The sequence below is a fragment of the Emydura macquarii genome, unplaced genomic scaffold (assembly GCF_026122565.2).
Source record: "Emydura macquarii macquarii isolate MOO-44397 ecotype Brisbane River unplaced genomic scaffold, CSIRO-AGI_Emac_v2 contig_3257, whole genome shotgun sequence".
NCBI classification, from domain to species: Eukaryota; Metazoa; Chordata; order Testudines; family Chelidae; genus Emydura; species Emydura macquarii.
The window spans coordinates 327,462-347,730 of NW_027133394.1; the positions used below are offsets into that span (position 1 = coordinate 327,462).

The following is a 20,269-nucleotide window of genomic DNA, read 5'->3' on the forward strand; positions in this document are numbered from 1 at the left end:
CGGGTGATTTGGAACATACCGGGGCAGATTCTCCTCTCAGTTGATTGGGTTTAAGTCGATTCATTCGATCCCCTCTCTGAAACCAACTGAGGGTGCGGATACCCATCCAGAGAAGGGCACAACTCTCCGACATGAATCCAGCTAGCGAAGGTAACTGCAGCAGTGTAAACAGGACAGTGCGAAATTCAGAGCGTGCCAAGCTCCTAGTCCACGCCGTGCTGTTTACAATGCTGTTGTTACTCAAGCTAGCCCGGGTAGGGTGGCCTATGTGCTGGTTTTGCTGTGTAGCCACACCCTAAGATTGGCCTACTGGACGTCACAGTACTAGCCTTCATCACCCTGAGCAACACTTACGCCGGCGCTCCTAAGGATCTGCTGCTTGAGCAGTCGCAACTCAGCAGGACAGAATCAGGATGCTCCGGCGTGTCCCTGGATCACCCCGCTAAGCACACAGGGCACCAGAAACACAGACCCCAAAGCGGAAAGAGATGCCCCGTTGCTCGCATGAAACAAAGAACTCTCCCCAGCCAATCCTCCTGCCGCTCAGAACCCGCTAGCCTACTGATGGCCATGAACCACCTGACAAGTGAGACCAGGTGCTGGGAGTAGAGTTGCTTTCCCGACCTCCCCATTTAAGGCTTTTACCATTTCAAAGTGGCCACCGGAAAGCACGGAAGGTCCAGTCTCGGCCAGCTGGCTGGCTGCCATGCTCTGGGCAGAGAGAAGGAGCAGGTGGGGAAAGGAATGGGAGGATAGTGGTTAAAGGGAGGAGCTAGGAGAGAAGGGGAGGGTCAGTGTAAAGAGAGGAGAGAGAAGAGATACCTACATACCATGGTGCTGAGCAGAGCACAAATAGCTAGATAAATTACAGCAGATTAGATTATTATTATTTATATTAGTCTCACCTGGAAGCTCCAACTAAACTGTACGTACACACAGGGCAAGACAGTCCCTACTGCAAAGAATTTACAATCTAAATAGACAAGACAATAGACGTTATCCTCAGTTTAAAGACGGGGCCCTAAACCACAGAGAGGTAAGAGACTTTCACAGATGTTAAGGCCAGAATAGAACAATTTGCTCATCTAGTCTGACCTTCTGCATAAAATAGGCCATAGGATTTCTTCCAGTGATTCCTGCATCAAGATGATCATTTGTGGTCTAACTGGGCTTGCCCCAGATCACATAGTGAAGAAATTGGGCCCAGATCAGCTGAGTGTCAGTCCAGTGCTTTAACCATCCTCCTCCCCACAATTAGATGACGAGAGAGTGAATCAATCAGATTAGATCAGATCAATAAACTAGCTCATATTGGAGAGCTGCCTTAGATCAAACAGACTAGATTACACAGATTAGATACAGATCAGATTAGTGAAAATAGATTAGATCAACAGTTAGATTAGATCCAATAGATTAGATGGCTAGATTAAACCAAATGAAATAAAATTAGACAGATGGATTTGGGTTAAAAAACGAGAGAGGTCTCTAACATTTCTGAACGTGAGACCAACCAAAATATCCCACCTGTTGATGGATGGTGTGAATGTTCTACTCTCTGCATCCATCCCTCCATCCATTCATTCTATGCCCATCCCCATGGCCGCTGAGCACCTGTACCATTACTGTAGGTATATCTGCTGACCACCCCACCTCCCCAAAGTGCAAAGGATCTTTGAGATCACGCTCAGATGATGGAAGAATTGGGAAATCATTCTTGGCCTGAATCAACCACACACACAAAAAATGCAACCCCACCGAGATGGCTGGCACTTACCCACTTCGCTATTGGGCAGCCACGGGAGCTTTTGCCTTCCTTCCCTGTATAGATGACCTTTTCGATTCTGATGGCTTTCCCCTTCTCGCCATACCTGGTTGGAAAAGGCATCATATTAGCGTAGGCAAGAGCAAGGACATGCCACGAAAGAATCAGTGCCTGCTGAGCTGCCAGAATGAATGTGATATAAAAAAAACATACTGTCCCTAAAGGAAATGAGAGAGTAACAACAGTAATTCCTAGTTCCTATATAGAGCTTTTTCATTTATCGATCTCAAAGCATTTTGCAAAAGAGGTCAGTGTCGTCAGCTCCTTTTTACAGATGGGGAAACCGAGGCACAGAGGGGGAAATGACTTGCCTGAGATCTCCCAGCAGGCCAGCGGCGGAAGCAGGAATAGAACTCAGGGCTCCTGAGTTCCAGCCTGCTGCACCATTAGCGCTTCTTTTCACCCGCACTGCCATTCTTGTTTCATACCTTCCCTCACCTCCCTGTGTAGAAACCAACCCCACCCCCACGACAGTTCACAAGATGGGACAGTCCCCCTTGTGCAGGGTGTGAGCAGAGACCTATGCCCCACCTACACCCTTGAAACAGTGGAACCGAGCTGGTGCCCAGGCCTCATTCTAACCCCTCAATTTCACCCAGTTAAATGACTGTGACAGCAGAACAGCCCAAGCTACGATTCAGCTCCTCCATGCTCACCAAGCAAATGGGTGCTGGCGGATTTCTCAGCTGAGGAGGAGATGTAGCCAGCCAGCCTCCAAGAGCTGAAGAGCACAGATCTCATGGCTACGTTCATTCCTGGGAGATCTGCTCCTGCCCGAGGCACGTGACACATGCTCTCCCCTCCCACGCCACATATGCTTGTTTTCATCTCTCTCCACTCACTTTGCTCAGCGTGGGAAGCGAGAGGACAGGGCTTCAGCTGCACATTACAGAGCCTGGGCCAGTCAGACAAGGGTCCTCAGTGCTTAGCTGCATGACCAGAATGATTCCCAGAGGGAGGATTGGCTGCAGCACTGAGCGACTGGTAAATCCAGGCCAGCACTGCCCGCGAGTGGTAACCAGCTATGGCTGATCCAGGGCCCGCATATGGCGGACAAGTATCCACGTTGCAAAGGGGACACCAACTGATCTCAGCACCGAGGCTAAGGATTGAAGAAGCTCTCTGCCCCTTTAGTAGAAGTTCCTCTGGATCCAGCGACTCAAAGGCATTAGGGTTCCCCTGCTCCTGTACAACACTACACAGTTAAACACGGCTGAGGACTTCACGTGCAGAGGCCAGGGCTAGAAAATTCATGCCATTTGTCACACTTTAGGAGCGCTCACCCACTTTCCAACAATTATGCTCGCCTGCTAGTAGTCCCCAGCTAGCAAAGGCATCCCTCCACGTGAGGGCTGAGACCCACAGGCAGGGGGCAGCTTGCCCTGGGGAGAGAGGACTTTTGGGAGAAGGGAGGATTGTCAATTTGGCCCCTTGCCTCAGCACTTCTGTTCAGCAGAAAAAGAAAAAACACTGTGTTAAACGCACAGATCCTAGGTGTCCTGGCAGCAGGCGGGCCGTTAAAGCGCATCATGCTCTATTAGTTGTGGTTTTACTGTTGCTGGGTTGGGAGCTGCATGCAACCAAACTAGCCCTGGCCACTGGCCCACTGGATGGGCGTGACACCCACCGTGCATCCCATCTGCTGTGCATCGAAGCGCCTTCCCTACAACAGCCCATGTTGGGACCAAATTGCCCAGGCCTCTCCCTAGCCACCCAGCTGGAAGCCAACCGAGGTCTTGTCTACACTGGGATTTTGAGTCATAGCTGCAGTTGTGCAAATTGGGCTACTCGGGTGCAAATCATGTCTGCAGTTAGGCACTAAAACTAAGACCTAAGAACCACCTGAAGTTCTGCACAGTGTCCACTCCCCTCTCCCCCCAACACATACCTGGACTTGGTAACACAACTGTTTATCCCTGCAGAGCTGCGTCCCACCCCTCTCATTCTCGAGAGCTACACTTCGGATACGTCTACACTTGCCCCTGTGGGAGGCTGATTTCCAGTTTCAGGAGCCATCCCTGCGTTAGCTCTGCCGGAGGCAGCACCCTAAAAACAGAACCAGGGAAAGGAAGTAATTTTGATGGAGGCCACTTTAAAACACCCTCACCCCAAGGTCTGGCTTTGCAGGATCAGGCCCTAAATTTCTGATTTTGCCCTCATACCTGTCCTACCCCGGTGTTACTCCCCTGACCTCAGATCAGCGGGACTGAGTGCTGAATCACCCCCAGGGAGTTCAATGACGTTCCTTCCGATGCACATCACGGGGATAACCCTTTTCTCTCTTTTCTTTCCTTTCCCTCTGGCACAGACCAGGGTGCCCTGCTAGATGCTCTCATCCAACTGATCACAGCAACCCTGGGTTTTCGCCGGAGCTAATAAGCAGAGATTAATCTTCCCGCTCTCCTCCTTTCTGGAAGCGCTAATTAACGACGCCAGCTCCCCCTGAAGCCAGCACTATCCATCACGCCTGGGGGAAGAGAGCCGGCTTGCATGGTCCTACGGAGTTTTGTTAGCGAGATACTTTAAAACAGGGATTCCCATGCCCTGGCTGATGTTCATGGGTGAGCGCACACACACAGCCATTGTGGCCGCACTGCCTCATGCCGGCAGAACAGGCAGGCGCTTCAGAGACACTGCAGATGTCGGGAACCTGCGGTGAGAGGGGAGGGACAGAAAAAGACAGGCTGGGCGCATTCTGCTGCAAAAAACAGAGCCTCAGCGACTGCATTTCGGTCACACTATGTGGTGGGGACATTTGTAAACAGTTTATAAGGGGTTAAGTGTTTGATGAGTGTTTTAATAAATGGGCGATCGAGTGCAAAATTGTGGCACTATTTGCAAACCATAGCGCTAATCACTTTGCCTGTACGTTATACCCCTTTCCCTTAACCCTTTAGCTGCCTTGTCTCTTTAAACTGTAGGGGCTGTCTCTTATTATGTGTAAGTGCATCACAATTAGATCCCATTCCTGGTAGGTCACTAGAGGCACTACAATAATGAAATAAAAAGAAGAGGTCAATAGATAGCTATAAACTATGGTTATAAGCAATCAATAACACGTTCAGCTGATGAGCTCATAACAGACTACAACAAATACTGCTCATGGGGAAGATTTTCAAATGTACAAATGGCAGTCGGGTGCCTAGACCCCAGAGAAAGTCATTAGCCTGTGGAACTCACTGCCACAGGAAGTCATTGAGGCCAAGAACTGAACAAGATTCAAAGAGGGACTGGGCAGTAATATGAATATTCAGAGTTATTGTATTAATAGTAACAAAAATGTTGGAAGGGAAATGAACCTTTATGTTTCAAGGCTGGAGCCAATATAACTATTAGCGGTCAGGATAAGATCAAATGTGGAGGGCAGATGATCCCGTATCTGCAATTGCAGGGTTCTCATATCTTCTACTGATGCTGCCCACCGTCTGAGACAAGATACTGGAATGGATGGAGTTCCTATGAATTCCCAGGCAATGCCAGCAAACTCCATTGATCCACAGCATCTGAGAAGGTAAAGTCTGCAAAGTGTGCTGGGGGAACGTAAAGCAAGCCTCCACTTCCTGCCCTCCTATAACTATAAACTTTACTACTGCAAAGAAAATCCAGAGCTCACTCTGGGATCTCAGGAATGGTGGCTGCGAGGCTGATGAGAAAACGGAAGCCACTGCTGTGGGAACTGTGGTTGAGACTTAGCTGGAGAATGCATCACCACCACCACTTGCGGTAGGTCAATATCCAGGGCTTGAAACATAGATGACCTCACATGGACTTGCAGCTCCTGGCCTGTGCTGTCTCGCTCTCTGGCAGTCAGATCAGAAAGGGAGGTAATTTCCAGCCTAACCTTCGCATTGCCCTGGCCTTCATCCGCACTCATGACTGCAAGAGCCGGGGTGTAGGCGGCCAGGCCAGTGGCGTTTACTGGGCCAGGGTTGAAGGCAGGAGTCGCAACTCGTCACCAAGCTGAGTCAGGAAACTGGTACCAAGGTCGAGCTGGGCTGAGGTCAAAGGCAGGAAACGGGAGCAAAATGGTGCAAAAGAGGTGGTCAGTGGCAAGCCAGTGTCTGCTCTGGTGGCTCCCTGGGGCAGCTTCCTGGTTTAAACAGCTGGTGCTGATCAATCAAGCAGCTGCAGGGTTCTGTCACTCTGGCTTCTTTGGGCGGTACTTCCTGCAATGCCTAACCATCCAGTAATTGTCAGGTGCATTTCACCTGGCTCCCCAGTGGTGAGGTGCAGGTGTTGGGCACGCAGGACGCGGCACCCCTGCGTCCTAGACCTGCCTCACAATGACCTGTCTCCTCCAGCAATGGAAATTGGGGCATCCGACGGACCAAACCTTGCTTCTGCGCAGCTCAGTCAAGTGAGGACCAATGCTGAGTGCTTTGGAGAAAACCCACCCCCCATGCTGTGGAGGATAGAACCTGTGCACAGTCATCCTTGAATTAAACCCAGCCTATTTAATGAGGGAACCTCAAGACACCCTTACACCACTGGGCCATATCCATTCCAGGGTTAATCCCAAAGAAGCCATGGAGATAGCACCAGGGATAGATCGGGCCCAGTGATTTTTAAACTAAAATCACCCAGGTGCATATTTCCAGCCAGGGCTGGTCCGAGCCCCTGCTGGGGGCTCTGCTGCAGAGTTGTCTTGACATTGGCGGCATGCTCATGGCAAATTCCTGCGTTAAATATCAATAGATGGGGTTGGCCACCTTAGCTATCTCCTCCCTTTCTCCTGGGCCCTTACACCCATATTCCCCCAGCCCTTCCTTGCGGGATTCCTGGTGGGAGCTTTTCAATGAGCAGCTTCACTCAAGCTCTATCATGCCCAATGGACCAGATTGTGCTCTCAGCTGAACTTACAAATCTACCAATCTACAAATCTCTCAGCTGAACTTCCAAATCTACCCTGACCAATTGCATAACAGGTCAGCATGGGCAATTCTGATGCAGAAGTCATTCCCAAGCTGTAAATGCTGTTTCCTCTGTCCTAGAAGCACAGGCAGGTATAAAAACACCCTAAAACTCCACATTATGGTTGCTGAAATGGTGTGGGTGAATTTCTTTTGCCCTTATCTGCAACGCTACCAGAATCCACAGGGGGTGCTAACTGCACAGCCTGAATCATAGGAAATTTAATTTCCACAAGCCCAGACAGAGAACATGAAATAACAATGCATGTTGATTTCACTTTTTAAAATAATTTGTTCTTGCATCAACCTTTCTATTCAAGGACCTCAATTCACTTCACAAACGTTAACTAACGTTAGCCTCTCAACACCCTCTGGGAAGCGGGTAAAATGGGGGAAACTGAGGCACAGAAAGATTAATATGTGGCTTGCTTGCTGGTGGCAGAGGCAAGACTCCAAGCCAGGTCTCCTGGCTCCCAGCCCAGAACCTCACCCACAAGATCATCTTTCTGGCTACTACGGCCAGGCAATCATTACAGGGTTTATGCCTCATTAAGGGCCTGATCCTACCAAATGCTACTGACTTCCATGGGAGTTGAAGTCAGTCAACACTTTTCAGGAGCATTTGGTATCTTTCTGGGTCAGGGCCAGTGAATGTCTGTTGGCTCTGAGGGTGTTCACGTGGTATCAATAATTACCACCCCTGGAGGGTTGTGAGTGCCCTCCCATAGCTCACATATTCCCCCGTGAGTCACCGTGCCTCCAGGATCGGTGATGTAACCCCATCAGTGTTGGTGAGGCTGTATCTCTGGCTGACTCAGCGCTGTGACTCAATCACAGGGGTGTAACCCAATTAATCTGTGCCCCACCTGCCTGGTGTTTTGCCCTTCCTGCTTCTCCCATGCAGGTATATTCCTGCACAATGGAGAATAAGCAGATCCTTCCAGCCCCATTAGTTAAACCCTCTCCAACGGCACGGCAGGGAATCTGCCTGCTCCTATGTGGATTCTGCCCCGCCACACCAAATTCAGCGCCATACATGGGCCCCCACTGCAACTGGCTGGGGGAGAAATTCCCCCAGAGCAGGCATTAGGGTAGGGCCACCAAAAGCAGCGTTTCCAAGGGGCAGGCCCAGAGCAGGATTCTGGGCTTTGCCACAGCCAGGCTGGGATGGGCACTATTTGTTTAGGCTAGGGGGTGTTTTGAATCCAGACGGTGCACGGCTTCCATCCTTTCCTCTGGGACAGGTCTCTTGGAGATTGGTACCGTCACCGCCTCCAACCCCAGGACTGTCCAATCCCCCGGAAGGGGGGGAACACGGGTTGTGGCTTAGCCAGAGGGCCGAGTCCGGAAGAAGATGCTGTGGGTCCTGATGGTGGCAAGAAGGACTACCGGTGAACCCTGAGGAAGTGTGACGGAGCGCAGACGTGGGCATCTGCTCGAGCTATTCCCCAAACCACCAGCAGGAGGCACCAGTCCAGCAGTGAGCATGGCGAGTCTGTCACACCCCCATTGACTGTCCAGCTGCATTGCTGTCATTAGATCTGCAGGCTGCTCCCGCCAGCCCCCAGACTCCTGCTGCTGAGACGCGACAATACCACGGGACCACGATAGCTCAGGCAACGTGCTTCTGCCTAGTAAATCCCTTCCACTCCTTTCAACCTGCGAAGGGGAGGACATGGGGCTGGTGATGACTCAGCCGGGGGGTATGGCACGAGTATGTCCAGGGTGCGATAACCAAGGCAGGAGAGAAGGTAGAACCAGGTGGTAGGACTCTGTACTATGGGATGAAACTGAGCAAAGGGGAAAATGTTTCCTGATAGCAGGGTCTATTAGATGGCAGGATCTAACACAGCCAGCCAGACAAATTTCCACCTAAGTAACTGAGAGCAGGCTCTGGCTACCTGTAAGCTACCAGTAAGCCAAAGGGAAGCGGTGCGAGCCCTGTTGCTGGAGACAAAAAAACAACCCTAAAAAACCTTGGACTACACTGGAAAGTGAGCTGTAGGAAAGAATCCTGCATGGGCAACGGTACAGGCTGGGTGATCCCATTGGTCTTTTCCATTGCCAATTTCACCGACTCGACCGCAGTCATAAGGAATAGTAAACGTGAAAGGTTTTGACTGGCCTTTGGCCGGCTGCTTAGCTTGGCAGCTGTTGAACCGTCTGTGGGAGGCAAATGATACGTCTCGTCATGTGATATTCGTTGGCCTGCCACGCAGATAGGCACCTTGGCAGCACACGGGTTGCCGGCGGCCCTGCCAGCCCTGGCTGTGGGAAGCAATGCAAACTGGACTAACCAGCGTGGTTTCCCGCAGGCCTCTAGTTCCCACCGTGGCTTTCCCTTGGCCATCTTCGCACGTGTTCAAGGCAGGATGCCTTGCTTTCACTAGACCTCTCCAGAGCCTGAGTCAGAATGTGTGAGCTAACACCCTCTCCCAGCTCTGAATCCTAGTCTAAAGGAGGCCACGGTTCGGGGATGCCGACAGTGCAGTCGGAGGTGTGACCGCTGTACATGTAGGAGGATCTAGACTAGACTTCACAATGGCAGTAAAAGGGCTAGCCCTGCCTGTCAGTGATTGTGGGTACGTATCGGGGCACTCTCCATCTAGCTAGATCAGGGGTTCTCAAACTAGGGGTCGGGACTAGGACTAGGTGTCAAACTAGGTGCCACGAGTTTGTTATGGGGGGGGGTGAGCTGTCAGCCCTCGCGCATGCCTGGGCTGCGGCAGTCCACCCTGCGCATGGCTAACAGCCAGAGCCCTTCAGAGCTGGGTGGCCAGAGAACAACGGCTGCTGGCTGGGTGCTCTGAAGGCAATGCCACCCCCAGCAGCAGTACAGATGTCAGGGTGGCATGGGAGGTGAGGTCAACACTTTTGGGGGGATTGTCACAGCCTGAAATATTTTCAAAGGGAGTCCCAGCAAAACCAGTTTGAGAAGCCCTGAGCTAGATCGAAGATAGCTCAGGTGTGCCCACACACTGCAATCACGCCTCCTGTCTGCAATGTAGACACACCCTTAAGCGAGCCTTGAAAGTTATTTTCACCACCATTTCCCAAGCACTGCCGACAAACCCAGATAATCCCGGACAACTCTCACTGGCACTCTTGCTGGGAGAGCAAAAATCCCGAGCCCTATCCTGCCCCATCGTTTTGGGATAACACAACCAAAGGCAGGTGAACTCAAGCACAGGTAGAATGGGGGGAGGCGAGGGAGGGTTTTCTGTCCACAAGCACCATGCCAGCTGGAGTGGAAGTGGTGGGCCGACACGCAAGCCTGGTGCAGAGAAAGAGCCTAGCTGTGCCGGCTAAGTGGGAGGAATTGTTCACCTTGGTACAGACACGACCCCGGCTCTGCTGCCAAGCGCAGTGTCAGAGCAGGATACTTGGCTGCCCAGATCAGCCTTTCACTTGGGAAAGACACACATGGGTTAGATTCTGCCTGGGGTAATGTTGCTATAGCCCCTGGCACAGGGGCCTCAGCGGCAGCATGACCACCAGAGGGCACTGAAAGCATCTCCAGTCTCCCCTCTCCCCAGCAGTCCTTACAAAGGCAGAAAAGTGAGCAGCCCCAGCTGTGGAGGAGGCACTCTTAGGGCAGCTCAGGAATGCACCAATTCAGCATATCCCCTCCTCCACAAGGCCCTCTGCACAGGGCTGAATTTCACTCTGCCTGTCTCACTTGTTGCAAACCATCCGTGACTTACCGCTCCTCCATGAGATCCCTGATAGATGCCACCGTTGGTCCCGATCCCAGGTGGGTGTAGTATGGTCCCTCATCTTTCTCCACTATTTGTTCTATTAAAAACAGCAAGAGAGAGGGGAAAATTACTTCATTTGAACCGGTGCCACCCTCTTTCCCCCTTTGCCTCCCCCAAATCCAGTGCCACGAAGATCCTGCAGGCTAACGCAGATCCTTAGTGAAATCAGGACGGCCCCACTTTCTTCACGATGCCTGCCAGCACAACCGCAGTGTGACCAGCAAATTTGCACAGCTGTCACCCTACCTGCGTCTACACTGGGAGTTATGGCAACGTAGCTAAGGTGCTCAGCGGGGTGGATTTTTCATAGCCCCGAGTGTCGAAGCTACTCTGATAGAAATTTTAAGCACAGACCAGGCCTGAGGCTTGTCCACACTTGAAAATGAATTCGGATTAAGGCAAGATGTGAATTTAAAATGCAGCAGCTGTTCCTGATTAACTCCTTAGCAAAGTATTCGGTTGAGGAAAGGAAAAACCCCCAGCTCCTGCTCCCAGGGCCAGCAAGATTTAGAAACACCCACACTTACTTTTGCAATGCTCGTGAGCAGACAGGATTCTGGGCATACACCCAGAGACAGTTATTAGTGTTATTTAGTTTACAGTAGTGCCTAGAGTTCCCAAGCTAGATCCAAGTTGTGCGAGGCACTGTTCAGACACACAGTGGAACAGCCTGTCTCAAAGAGCTTATCCCTAAATACACCAAGGAAGAGTTGTTACCCCAGTTTACAGCTGGGGACTAAATCACTGAAATATTAAGCAACATATGGCAGAGCCAGGAATGGAACATGACCTGCAGAGTTCCCGTCTAGTGTATTAGCCACAAGGCCATGCTGATAAGCAACAAGGTGCCTTAACTGCATAGTCCTTTCCCACCTCAGAGCTGTTCTTTAAGGGTCAGATTTCATCAGCAGTGCCTTTCTTCCCTGGGTCTTCAGTGGGTTTCCTGCTTAACAAGGTATTACCTACTACGAGTAAAGGCAGCAGAATCTAGCCCTTAGCAAACAGAGGTGTGCCTGCTTAACTCACCACCCGATGCCTATCAAAACCACCCTCCTTTTCACTCAGTAACAACAAACTGGCTCTCAGCCATTCCTGGCAGGATTTGCCTGCAGCGCACTTCACGCCCTTTAAATGCAGCCACCGAGAAAAGCTGCTTCAACGGGTTTCATTTGGTTTTATTTTGCAATTATTAGCATGGGGGAAGATTCATGTTATTCCCCCTTTACTGAAACTGCCCCGATCCCCAGCTGGTGCAGATTCGCAGTGCTTCACTGAAATTAGTGCAGCTATGACAATTCTGGTCAGTGCAGAGTCCAGCCTCCAGCCCCCACCCACCCACACCCTCCAGACTCAGGTCCAGCAGAAGCAGCTTCAGGCATGGCCCAGCATCTAGCAGATACAGAGCCAGGCAGTAACTGCATCAAGCAGCCATGGACTGGCACTCACTATGTTCTTATGTAGCCAGTCTGGGTGACCTCTGGAGGGCATTGGTGCGGTGTGTACTCACTGTATCAATACATGGTGCGGTGCACCATGGGTAGGTATCCCAGTGTACAACTCACCATCATCTTTTGGGAAGTTTTAACAATGAATGGTGGGGCGGAAACAAGTCATATAGGGATGACTGGGACCAAGTTCCCATCATGCAACTGTCTCCACCCCATAATGCTTTCTCTATCCCATAATTTTCATGCCTATTTTGAAAATCCCACAAACCCATGCAGCACTTGTCGCTGTCCACCACCTTTGACAGAAGCATGGAGCCGGCGCAGCTCCACACTACTGTCATGAGTGTTGCAAACACAAGACACAAGATTCTCCGATATTCGCAGAGCGGCAAGGAGAGCGAAGGGGAAAATGGCAATTTCCTGGAGGGCAGACCGTTGTGGAACATAGTGAAAACTAATCCAAGATGACTGGTGGCATTCACAGAGCAGCTGCAAATGGTGGAGTGCTGCTTCTGGACCTAAGAAACGAGCACTGATGGTGGGATCACAGTGGAATGCAGGCTTGGAACGATGAGCCATGGATGCAGAACTTTGGGACACAAAAGGCCATATTCCTGGATCTGTGCCCCAGGACAGGGACACCAGAATGAGAGCTGCACTGATAGCGGAGAAGCGAGCGGCAATCACGCTGTGGCAACTTGCAACATTGGATGGCTACTGGTCGGTGGGAAATCACTATGCAATTGGAAAATCCATGATGGGCTATTGTCACGCAAGTGTGCAGGGCCATTAATTGTCTCCTGCTACACAGGAGTGTGACTCTCAATAATATGCAGGACATAGTGCATGGATTTGCAGCAGTGGGGGTTCCGAAACTGTGGTGGAGTGAAAGCTGGCACACATATCCCTATTTTGGCACCAGACCATCTTGCCAAAGAATACATCCACAGAAAAGGCTATTTTTCTGTGGTTATGCAAGCGCTGGCTGATGACTGTAGATGCTTCACAGACTTCCATGTTGGCTGATCAGGGAAGGTGCATGACACTCACGTCTAAGAACAACGGACTGTTCAGAATGTTACAAGCAGGGACTTTCTTTCATGACCAGCGGATTACCATTGGTGATGTTAAGATGTTGATAGTGATGCGCTGGGGGACCAGACTACCCCTGGCTCATGAGGCTGCCAAGTGGGGTGCAGCTCTTTGCAGACTGTTGGCCTTCTGGTATGCCTGCCACAGGCTTTCACACGGTACTTCTGCTGATCCCTGTCGTACCCCTTCTTCTGCACCCCCCCGTGAAATCTGCTCGCAGATCACCACGTTTCTATGGACGGTCTATAGCTGTGCCTGCACAGCCTCTTCTTCCCACAGGCCCAGGAGATCCAATATCTCCTGTCAACTCCAGGCTGAAGTGCGTCTGGATCGCGTAGCCGGCATGGTCAGCTGGGCCAGCTGCGCACAACAGTGGAGAGCTGGTAGGTGCACTTGCCAAGTTGGGCAATCAAGAAAAGGCATTTAAAAAATTCTTGATGTTTTGATGGAAGGGGGCTTCTGGTCTCTGTGACCCCCTGGACAGTGGAATTAACAATTGTGATCAGAGTGGCCAGTGTCGTGCATTGTGGGACAGCTGCTAGAGGACTTTTAGGGTCAACATAGCTGACACAGAATCTACAGTAGTGCTGCACTGATTCAACGATGCTCAAGGAAGTGATGTTACTAGGCAGGTGTAATGGAAAGCTTACATCAGTGGGAGACAAATTTAATTGTAGATACATGGCCAAGCAGGTCAATGCATGACAGCTTATACTGACCTAACTTTGTAGTGTAAACGAGGCCAAAGGGTCAGACTCTTAAAGGTATTTAGGTGCCTAACTCCCATTGATTTTTTATGGGAGTTGGGTGCCCAAATACCTATAAAAATCAGGCCCTAAAAGCTTTTTGCCAGAAAGATCTAAACAACTTGGTTTTGTCAAAACTTGTTTCCCCCCAAAGTGACTCCTTCAGATAGAGAAAGTGATATAGTGTGTCTGTATGTCTGCCAAGGAAAGTGGGATAGTGTCTCTTACTATTAATTTCACTATCTTCTTTCTACCACTAGGCCAAAAAAAAAAAAAAAGAAGAAGTATTTTCAATCCAGCATCCTTCTGTTTTAAATTATTTGACTTCCTATTTTAAATTGGGAAACCCAATATATATTGTAAATTCAAGTGACACTGTCAGGGGCCCAGCAACTAGCTACTGCAGTGACTGATATTCCGTAAAAATGAGAGAGAAATCTACTAAGACAGGAAGAAATAAACCAAGATAGACAGACAGGCAGGCAGGCAGACAAAAGAGGAAAAATGATAGATGTATAGCTAGATTAAGACATACAGATAAATATAAATAGATTAAGAAAGACAGATGGTTACATGAGATTACGCTTAAAATATGTAAAGCCATAAATAAATGTAAAACTAATCTGAACAGAAATATGTTTATGATCTTTCTTCAGCTTTTCCAAATGTGATGGTGCCCAGATGCAGGGGGGGAAAAGCTATTTTAGCATTTAGAAATATTCAGGATGAAAATGTAACAGCAAAAACATATAAAGGTACAACCCAAGAAAACATTTAGCATCACAATGACCTACCAAGCCATCTGGCAAGAGGAGAAAATCTAACTCAACTCTAGGGGATTGTTCCTCAGTAGAACATGCCACTCTCAGTAATGCTGGATCTAACAGGTTCATTTGAATTCTGAAAAGATTTACCTTCCCCAATGCCTAAGACACAGTACTTTCCATTTTCTATATTTGCAAGGAATGTCAAAGCATTTGGATTAGTAACAGCAGGAAAAAGCTTCCATAATTCTACCTCTCTGCAAGAAATCGGACCACTCCAAATTCCATTTCCTCTTTCTAAACAAGAGGTTGCAAATTGTTTCCTTTTCCGGAGCACAATTACCAGCTGAGCACATGCTATGTGGACTCAGCTGCAAATTCAGAGATGCCAAACTGAAGCAATATTACACCTGGCATCACAGCCTGGACCTGTGCACTGTCAGGAGTATTGTCAGCGATGACCCAAATGAGAAGCGAACAGATTTGGGAAGCATCTTTTTCGCTTTGTTGCAAAACAAATACCTTGGAATGTCTCCATGCAAGCTGGCTATCCCTAATGCATGCAAGATATAATCAAGCACCTGTACGAAAGAAGGCAGCATCTTCCTGAATTCGGTCGTTTCAGCTTCCAGAGGGTTTGGGGGAGACTTATACAAATTCACCCTAATTTAGAATTGTGACCTCAAAGCGCTCCTTTTGCCTGACTCACAGCAAAGCGTCATCTTAGATTCCAAGGCCAGACGGGACCCGTGTGATTGTCTAATCTGACCTCCTGTACAACACAGGCCAGAGAACTGCAGGAGCAGTTGAACTGTACACATTCAGAATTCCCACAGATTTGCAAAGCATTACTACCTTTCAGTTTTGATTTCCAGAATCAATTTCTGCCAATCATTTTGTGAGTTGGCTATAGATGCTGCGTTACTAATTTCCACAGCCGCTTGGAAAGAAAGATCAACTATAAGCTTTGGGTTAACTAGCTTCCAGCCACTGGCTCAAACCTTTTTGGCTCAAAATATTACTGGAATGTCAGGTTGTAGGTGGTGTGAGGAGTAATCTTCAAGGCTGAGATTTTCAAAAATGATTAGTGATTTCAGATGCCTCAATTTTTGATTGCCCGCTTGAGATCCATTAAAGGGGCTGGACTTTCCCTGGGCTTGGATGCTCAGCAGTTTCTGAAACTGCCCCCTTTTACCATGTTTTGAGTTGAGCACCCAAAAAATCACTAGTCAATTTTTAAAATCTTGGCCTAACCTCACTGCCTTGCTACATTTGTTTGTAATAAGCTAAAGCCTGTTTCCTCACCAAATTATTTCTCCTCCTGTCATGTGCACAACTTTGTTATTATAGGGTTTAGCTTGTTTCTAAAAAGCAATATTTTAAAAAACAATGATTAGTATGATTTGTACTACATTAGCTCTGAGAGGTTCCAGCCAAGATCAGAACCGCACAGGGCTAAATGCGGTACTAACAAAGTGAGAGAGAGCCACTTTCCTCAAAGAGCTTGTAATCTAAATAGACAGACAGACAAAGGGAGTGTTATTAACCCACATCTGACAGAGACACAGAAAGATTTTGTTATGAGCGCCTGCAGCACTTAACCCAATGGGGACCTGATCACTGATTGTGACCTCTCAACACTACCAAAATACAAACATTGCTAATTAAAATAATCATAATCAAGGAGGAGATTTTTCAAAGCCACGTAAGTCCTGATCCTGCTCTCAATGAAGTCAGCGGCAAAATTCACACTCCCTTCAATGGTGCAGAGCCAGTCCTATTTCTCACTGAAATTCAGTGGGGGTCAGGTACCTCTGTGCCATTTGTGTCTTTGAAAACTTTCCTCTAAGTGACATGCCAAGGTCACACAGGGAGCATGTCTGAGCCCAGAATTGAACCCAAAACCCCTGAATCCCAGTGCCTTCATCTTAAGAGCACCCTTCCTCCCAGTACATGGGTAATTTAGAATTTACTGCAACAATCTATAATGACCAAATTGTTTGAAACTACCAAGAACATCAACTGCACCCAAGAATCCAAATCATGAAACAGAATGATGTGTTGGTTCTGGTAGGGTTACAGCTGTTTGTTATTGTAGAGTTACACTAACTTGTTATTGTAGGACCAAGCATCGTTTTTATTGATGGGTTACAACCATTTTTGTCAATGCAGGACACACTTGTGCATTGTGCTTCTAGAACTGATTTGTTTTAACTCTGAAGCATTTATATTATATATATATAATATAATATATGATTTTAAAAGCGTTTAAATAGTTACATGGATTTTGCAGCCATGTTGGCCCCAGGATATTAGCGGGAAGGCGGGGATGAGGTAATATCTTTTACTGGACCAACTTTCAAACTTGTCTCTTTCACCAACAGAAGTTGGTTCAATAAAAGATTTACCTCACCACTCCCCCTTCTCTCTCTATGGATTTTGCAAACAGTACCTCTGGATACCAAAACCAGAGGAACCCTAAAACCAGCGACTGCAGGGGAAAATCCTATGACGGTTTGATCATTGGCCTCTCTGCTGAGACAGCAACCTAGTAGATCAGACTGCAGACGATCCTCATTGTCCTTTCTGGCTTTAAAACCTCTCCAAAATCTAGAGCTGAGTGAATGCATGTAACCACAGACACGCACTCCACCACCAATGCTGACACAGAGCCGGTGCGTGGATGCTGGCTCGGACTCTGATGGGTTGGAGCACTTATTCCACATGGGTTCCCTGGGCCAAACCTTCTGCTCCATTGAGCTCCCAGTACACCAGCCGTAGCTCTGGTCCTCCCGTGTTTGAAAAGTACCCAAAGACCATACCAACCAGGACTCCCTCGCCTAGAGGAGCAAGCCGGAGCGTGGGTTCCAGAAAACACAGGGCAATTGACTTCCCGGAAGTGGATGATATCATAAACGAACTGGGCACATCAGTCAATTTATCTTTGAGCATTGTTTAGAGTAATTAGGATTTGAGGGCATTCAGCGGCACCCGTCAATCAGACCCTAACATCTCCTAACACGTAATTCCCCTTGGTACGGTTCGGTTATTCAAGACTTGAGCTTTATGGGCCGTACTCAATGCTGAGCCAGGGACTTTATCCTTCCACTCCGGAGGTCTGATCAGTGGCTTGTAAACCACGCCACCCCCACCCTCCAACCTCATTCTTGGAACAAACAGCAACTGGGCTGTGATGAGGGGCCAGAATTCTGGCTGGCTTTTTTTAGTTTGCAAGCTGCTGCTAATGTGATTTGCTCTTTTGGTTACTCTGTTGAGTGTAAATGCAGCTGGCCTTCTTTTCTCTGAAACTTGATTGTCCTGGCTCTGACCGTGCTCAGAGGGAGCACTGGGCTATTTGAATGATAAAGAACCAATACACAGATACTTAAAAATAGATATTCCAGCCTTGGCCAGCGTGGGTACTAGTACATGGGTAACAGGCAACAAGCCTGCATTTGTAGAAGAGTTAGCTAGCAGATGCTTCAATCGGTCTTGTGTTCTGTCAGGCGGCACTAAGCAACTGACATGGCCGTAGGGCTTGATTCTCTATTCTGCACCTTGTGGAGTTGATTTACTCCCCATGCCATGTGGGGATCAGAAGGGAAGCCTTTTACACCTTCCTTACCCCAGGGTAAATGACTGGCCACAGCGCAGGGCAATGGCAGTTCAAGCCCTTTGTGTTATCTCATGGGGTGATCTCATGCCATGGGGCAGCAGGTAACAGGCAGGCACTAAGAACTATCAATATTCTGCTATCCGCTCCTCCCCCATTAAACTGATGCATCGCTTAATGCAACAGGGGCAGCAGCTACCCGTCTGCGCACCTGCTCGTCCTGTCGTCCCATAGCAACTCTCCAAAGAGATCCTGGAGCAGAGTAAGCACCTGTGTTAAGGAGGGCACCGGAGTTCACCTATGCTGGCCATTAATTACCTTACCTAGGCCTCCTCTGGAGGAAAGGGAGAGGGAGACCTAGCCCTCCACTCAGTGGCTTGGGGAAGGTTTCGATGGAGGATCTTGGTGCATTTTGTTAATACATGGGAGTATACACACCTACAGTGCTGGGAGAGACCCCTAGAAATACATTACGCGTAGCTGGGGGGAACCTGTGGCTTGATCTAATGGAACTACTGTAAAGGGCAGGAACCATGCACTGACATCATCCTCCACCCCCCATGCACTGGCCAGCCAAACTATGCTGGCTTGGTGCATCCAGCAAAGAGCTGCAGGAAGTCATTTCCCTCGACCAGCAGCGTCCACCAGATCATCTAGTCTGACCACCTGCATAGCACAGGCCTCTCTGTATCAGAACCACTCACTTGTCCTCCAATAAACAACACAAGAGGCTCTTTTCCAGGTCCCTCCATCATCTTGGATGCCATTATTGTAATCTCCACTGTTCCATCCTTGATGCCTCAAGTCCATGCAAAACACGGCTGCCTGGATCATCTTCCTGGCTCACTGCTCCAACCACATCATCCCCTTCTTTGCATCCCTCCATCCCTCTCTGCCACCCCACCCAACACAAATCTTAGCCTTTGCCATTCAAACCTGCCCCATTTATCAGATCTATTAGCTTATCATGATGCAACTTAGCTCGTCTCATCAGTGGCTCTCAAAAGTGCCTTCCAAGGAAGGTCAGTGTCATTATCCCCATTCTAGAGATGGAGAATCAGAGGCAGAGAGAGGGTCACCCAAGGGCAGTGACAGAACTGGGAACAGAACCCAGGTGTCCTGACTGCCAATCTAACATGCCATGCACCAGGCTACACTACCTCCCTACATCAAAAATCACCACCACCAAAGCCTTTTTTGGGCAAGCCCTTGGTATTCCATGTGAACTGACAACTAACAACTTAAGACCCACACATCTATCTAAAAACTCTTCCCCTGGAACTGTAACACATATGGTCCCTGTTAACTGAAGGAGATCAGAGGGCTAGGAAAATATTTCTCTCTAATCTTTTCAGTCTGTTTCCTTTAGGCAGTTTCACTGTTCTCCCTATAAGATCAGTTTCCCTCCATAGCTTGCTGGGTCTTTCACACAGCAAAGGAGAAGACAAAACCATTTTAGAAAATCCTCAGAAATTGGAAGGGTGACTCCAGGTCATGGCTAGAACCTGAAACTTTTAACTCATTTGTTTAATTCACAGATTACATGTGTACAGTGGCCCTATAAATTGACTCATTTTTACAAGCAACGTGTACATTACAATTAAAATACCAAAACAGGACACTCCACTCCACACACTTCTCCTGGGAAGACGGTAAGAGAACAACACGTGACAGACATGCAGTCTCGTTGCTAATGTACTACTGGGCGGATGCTACAGTGGTAAGCTCTGTATAAGAAGCTCGACAGAACCAGCCCCATCCATTCTGTATTGTTACTCTGCAGCCTGACTGCCTATATGCTTAATTCCCATCAGTTCTCCCAAGCTAAGGAGGGCCATGTTGCATAAATACTTGGATGGGAGGATCTCCAAGGAAAGTGTTATTGGTGACTCTCTGTGTCACTTTTTCCTCTTAGCCGGGGCTGAACCAACGTCCCAGTGTGGCAGTGAGATGGGGATGTACAGTAAAACTTAGAACCTGGCCACTAAAAATCCCATGGTGCCATTCTACAAGGGTAGGAACATTAACCCCCAAGTCCTGGCCAAACTCCAACTTTGGTCATTAGGCTCTGCCTTGCTGAAACTTCCCCTGCAATTGCAGTCATGGGAAACTAGAT

At 48.7% G+C, this 20,269-nt stretch overlaps 1 protein-coding gene across 2 annotated transcripts in view; it reads right to left on the reverse strand.

Moving 5' to 3' along the window:
• Positions 1-20,269, reverse strand: part of TET3 (tet methylcytosine dioxygenase 3) — a 133,797-nt gene that overhangs the window by 14,201 nt on the left and 99,327 nt on the right. For both annotated transcript variants that reach the window (XM_067532318.1, XM_067532319.1), the window contains 2 exons: positions 10,437-10,527; positions 1,775-1,868 (listed from right to left, as the gene is read on the reverse strand). In XM_067532318.1, coding sequence (XP_067388419.1) covers positions 1,775-1,868; positions 10,437-10,527 — 185 coding nt within the window. The remainder of the gene's footprint in view (positions 1-1,774; positions 1,869-10,436; positions 10,528-20,269) is intronic.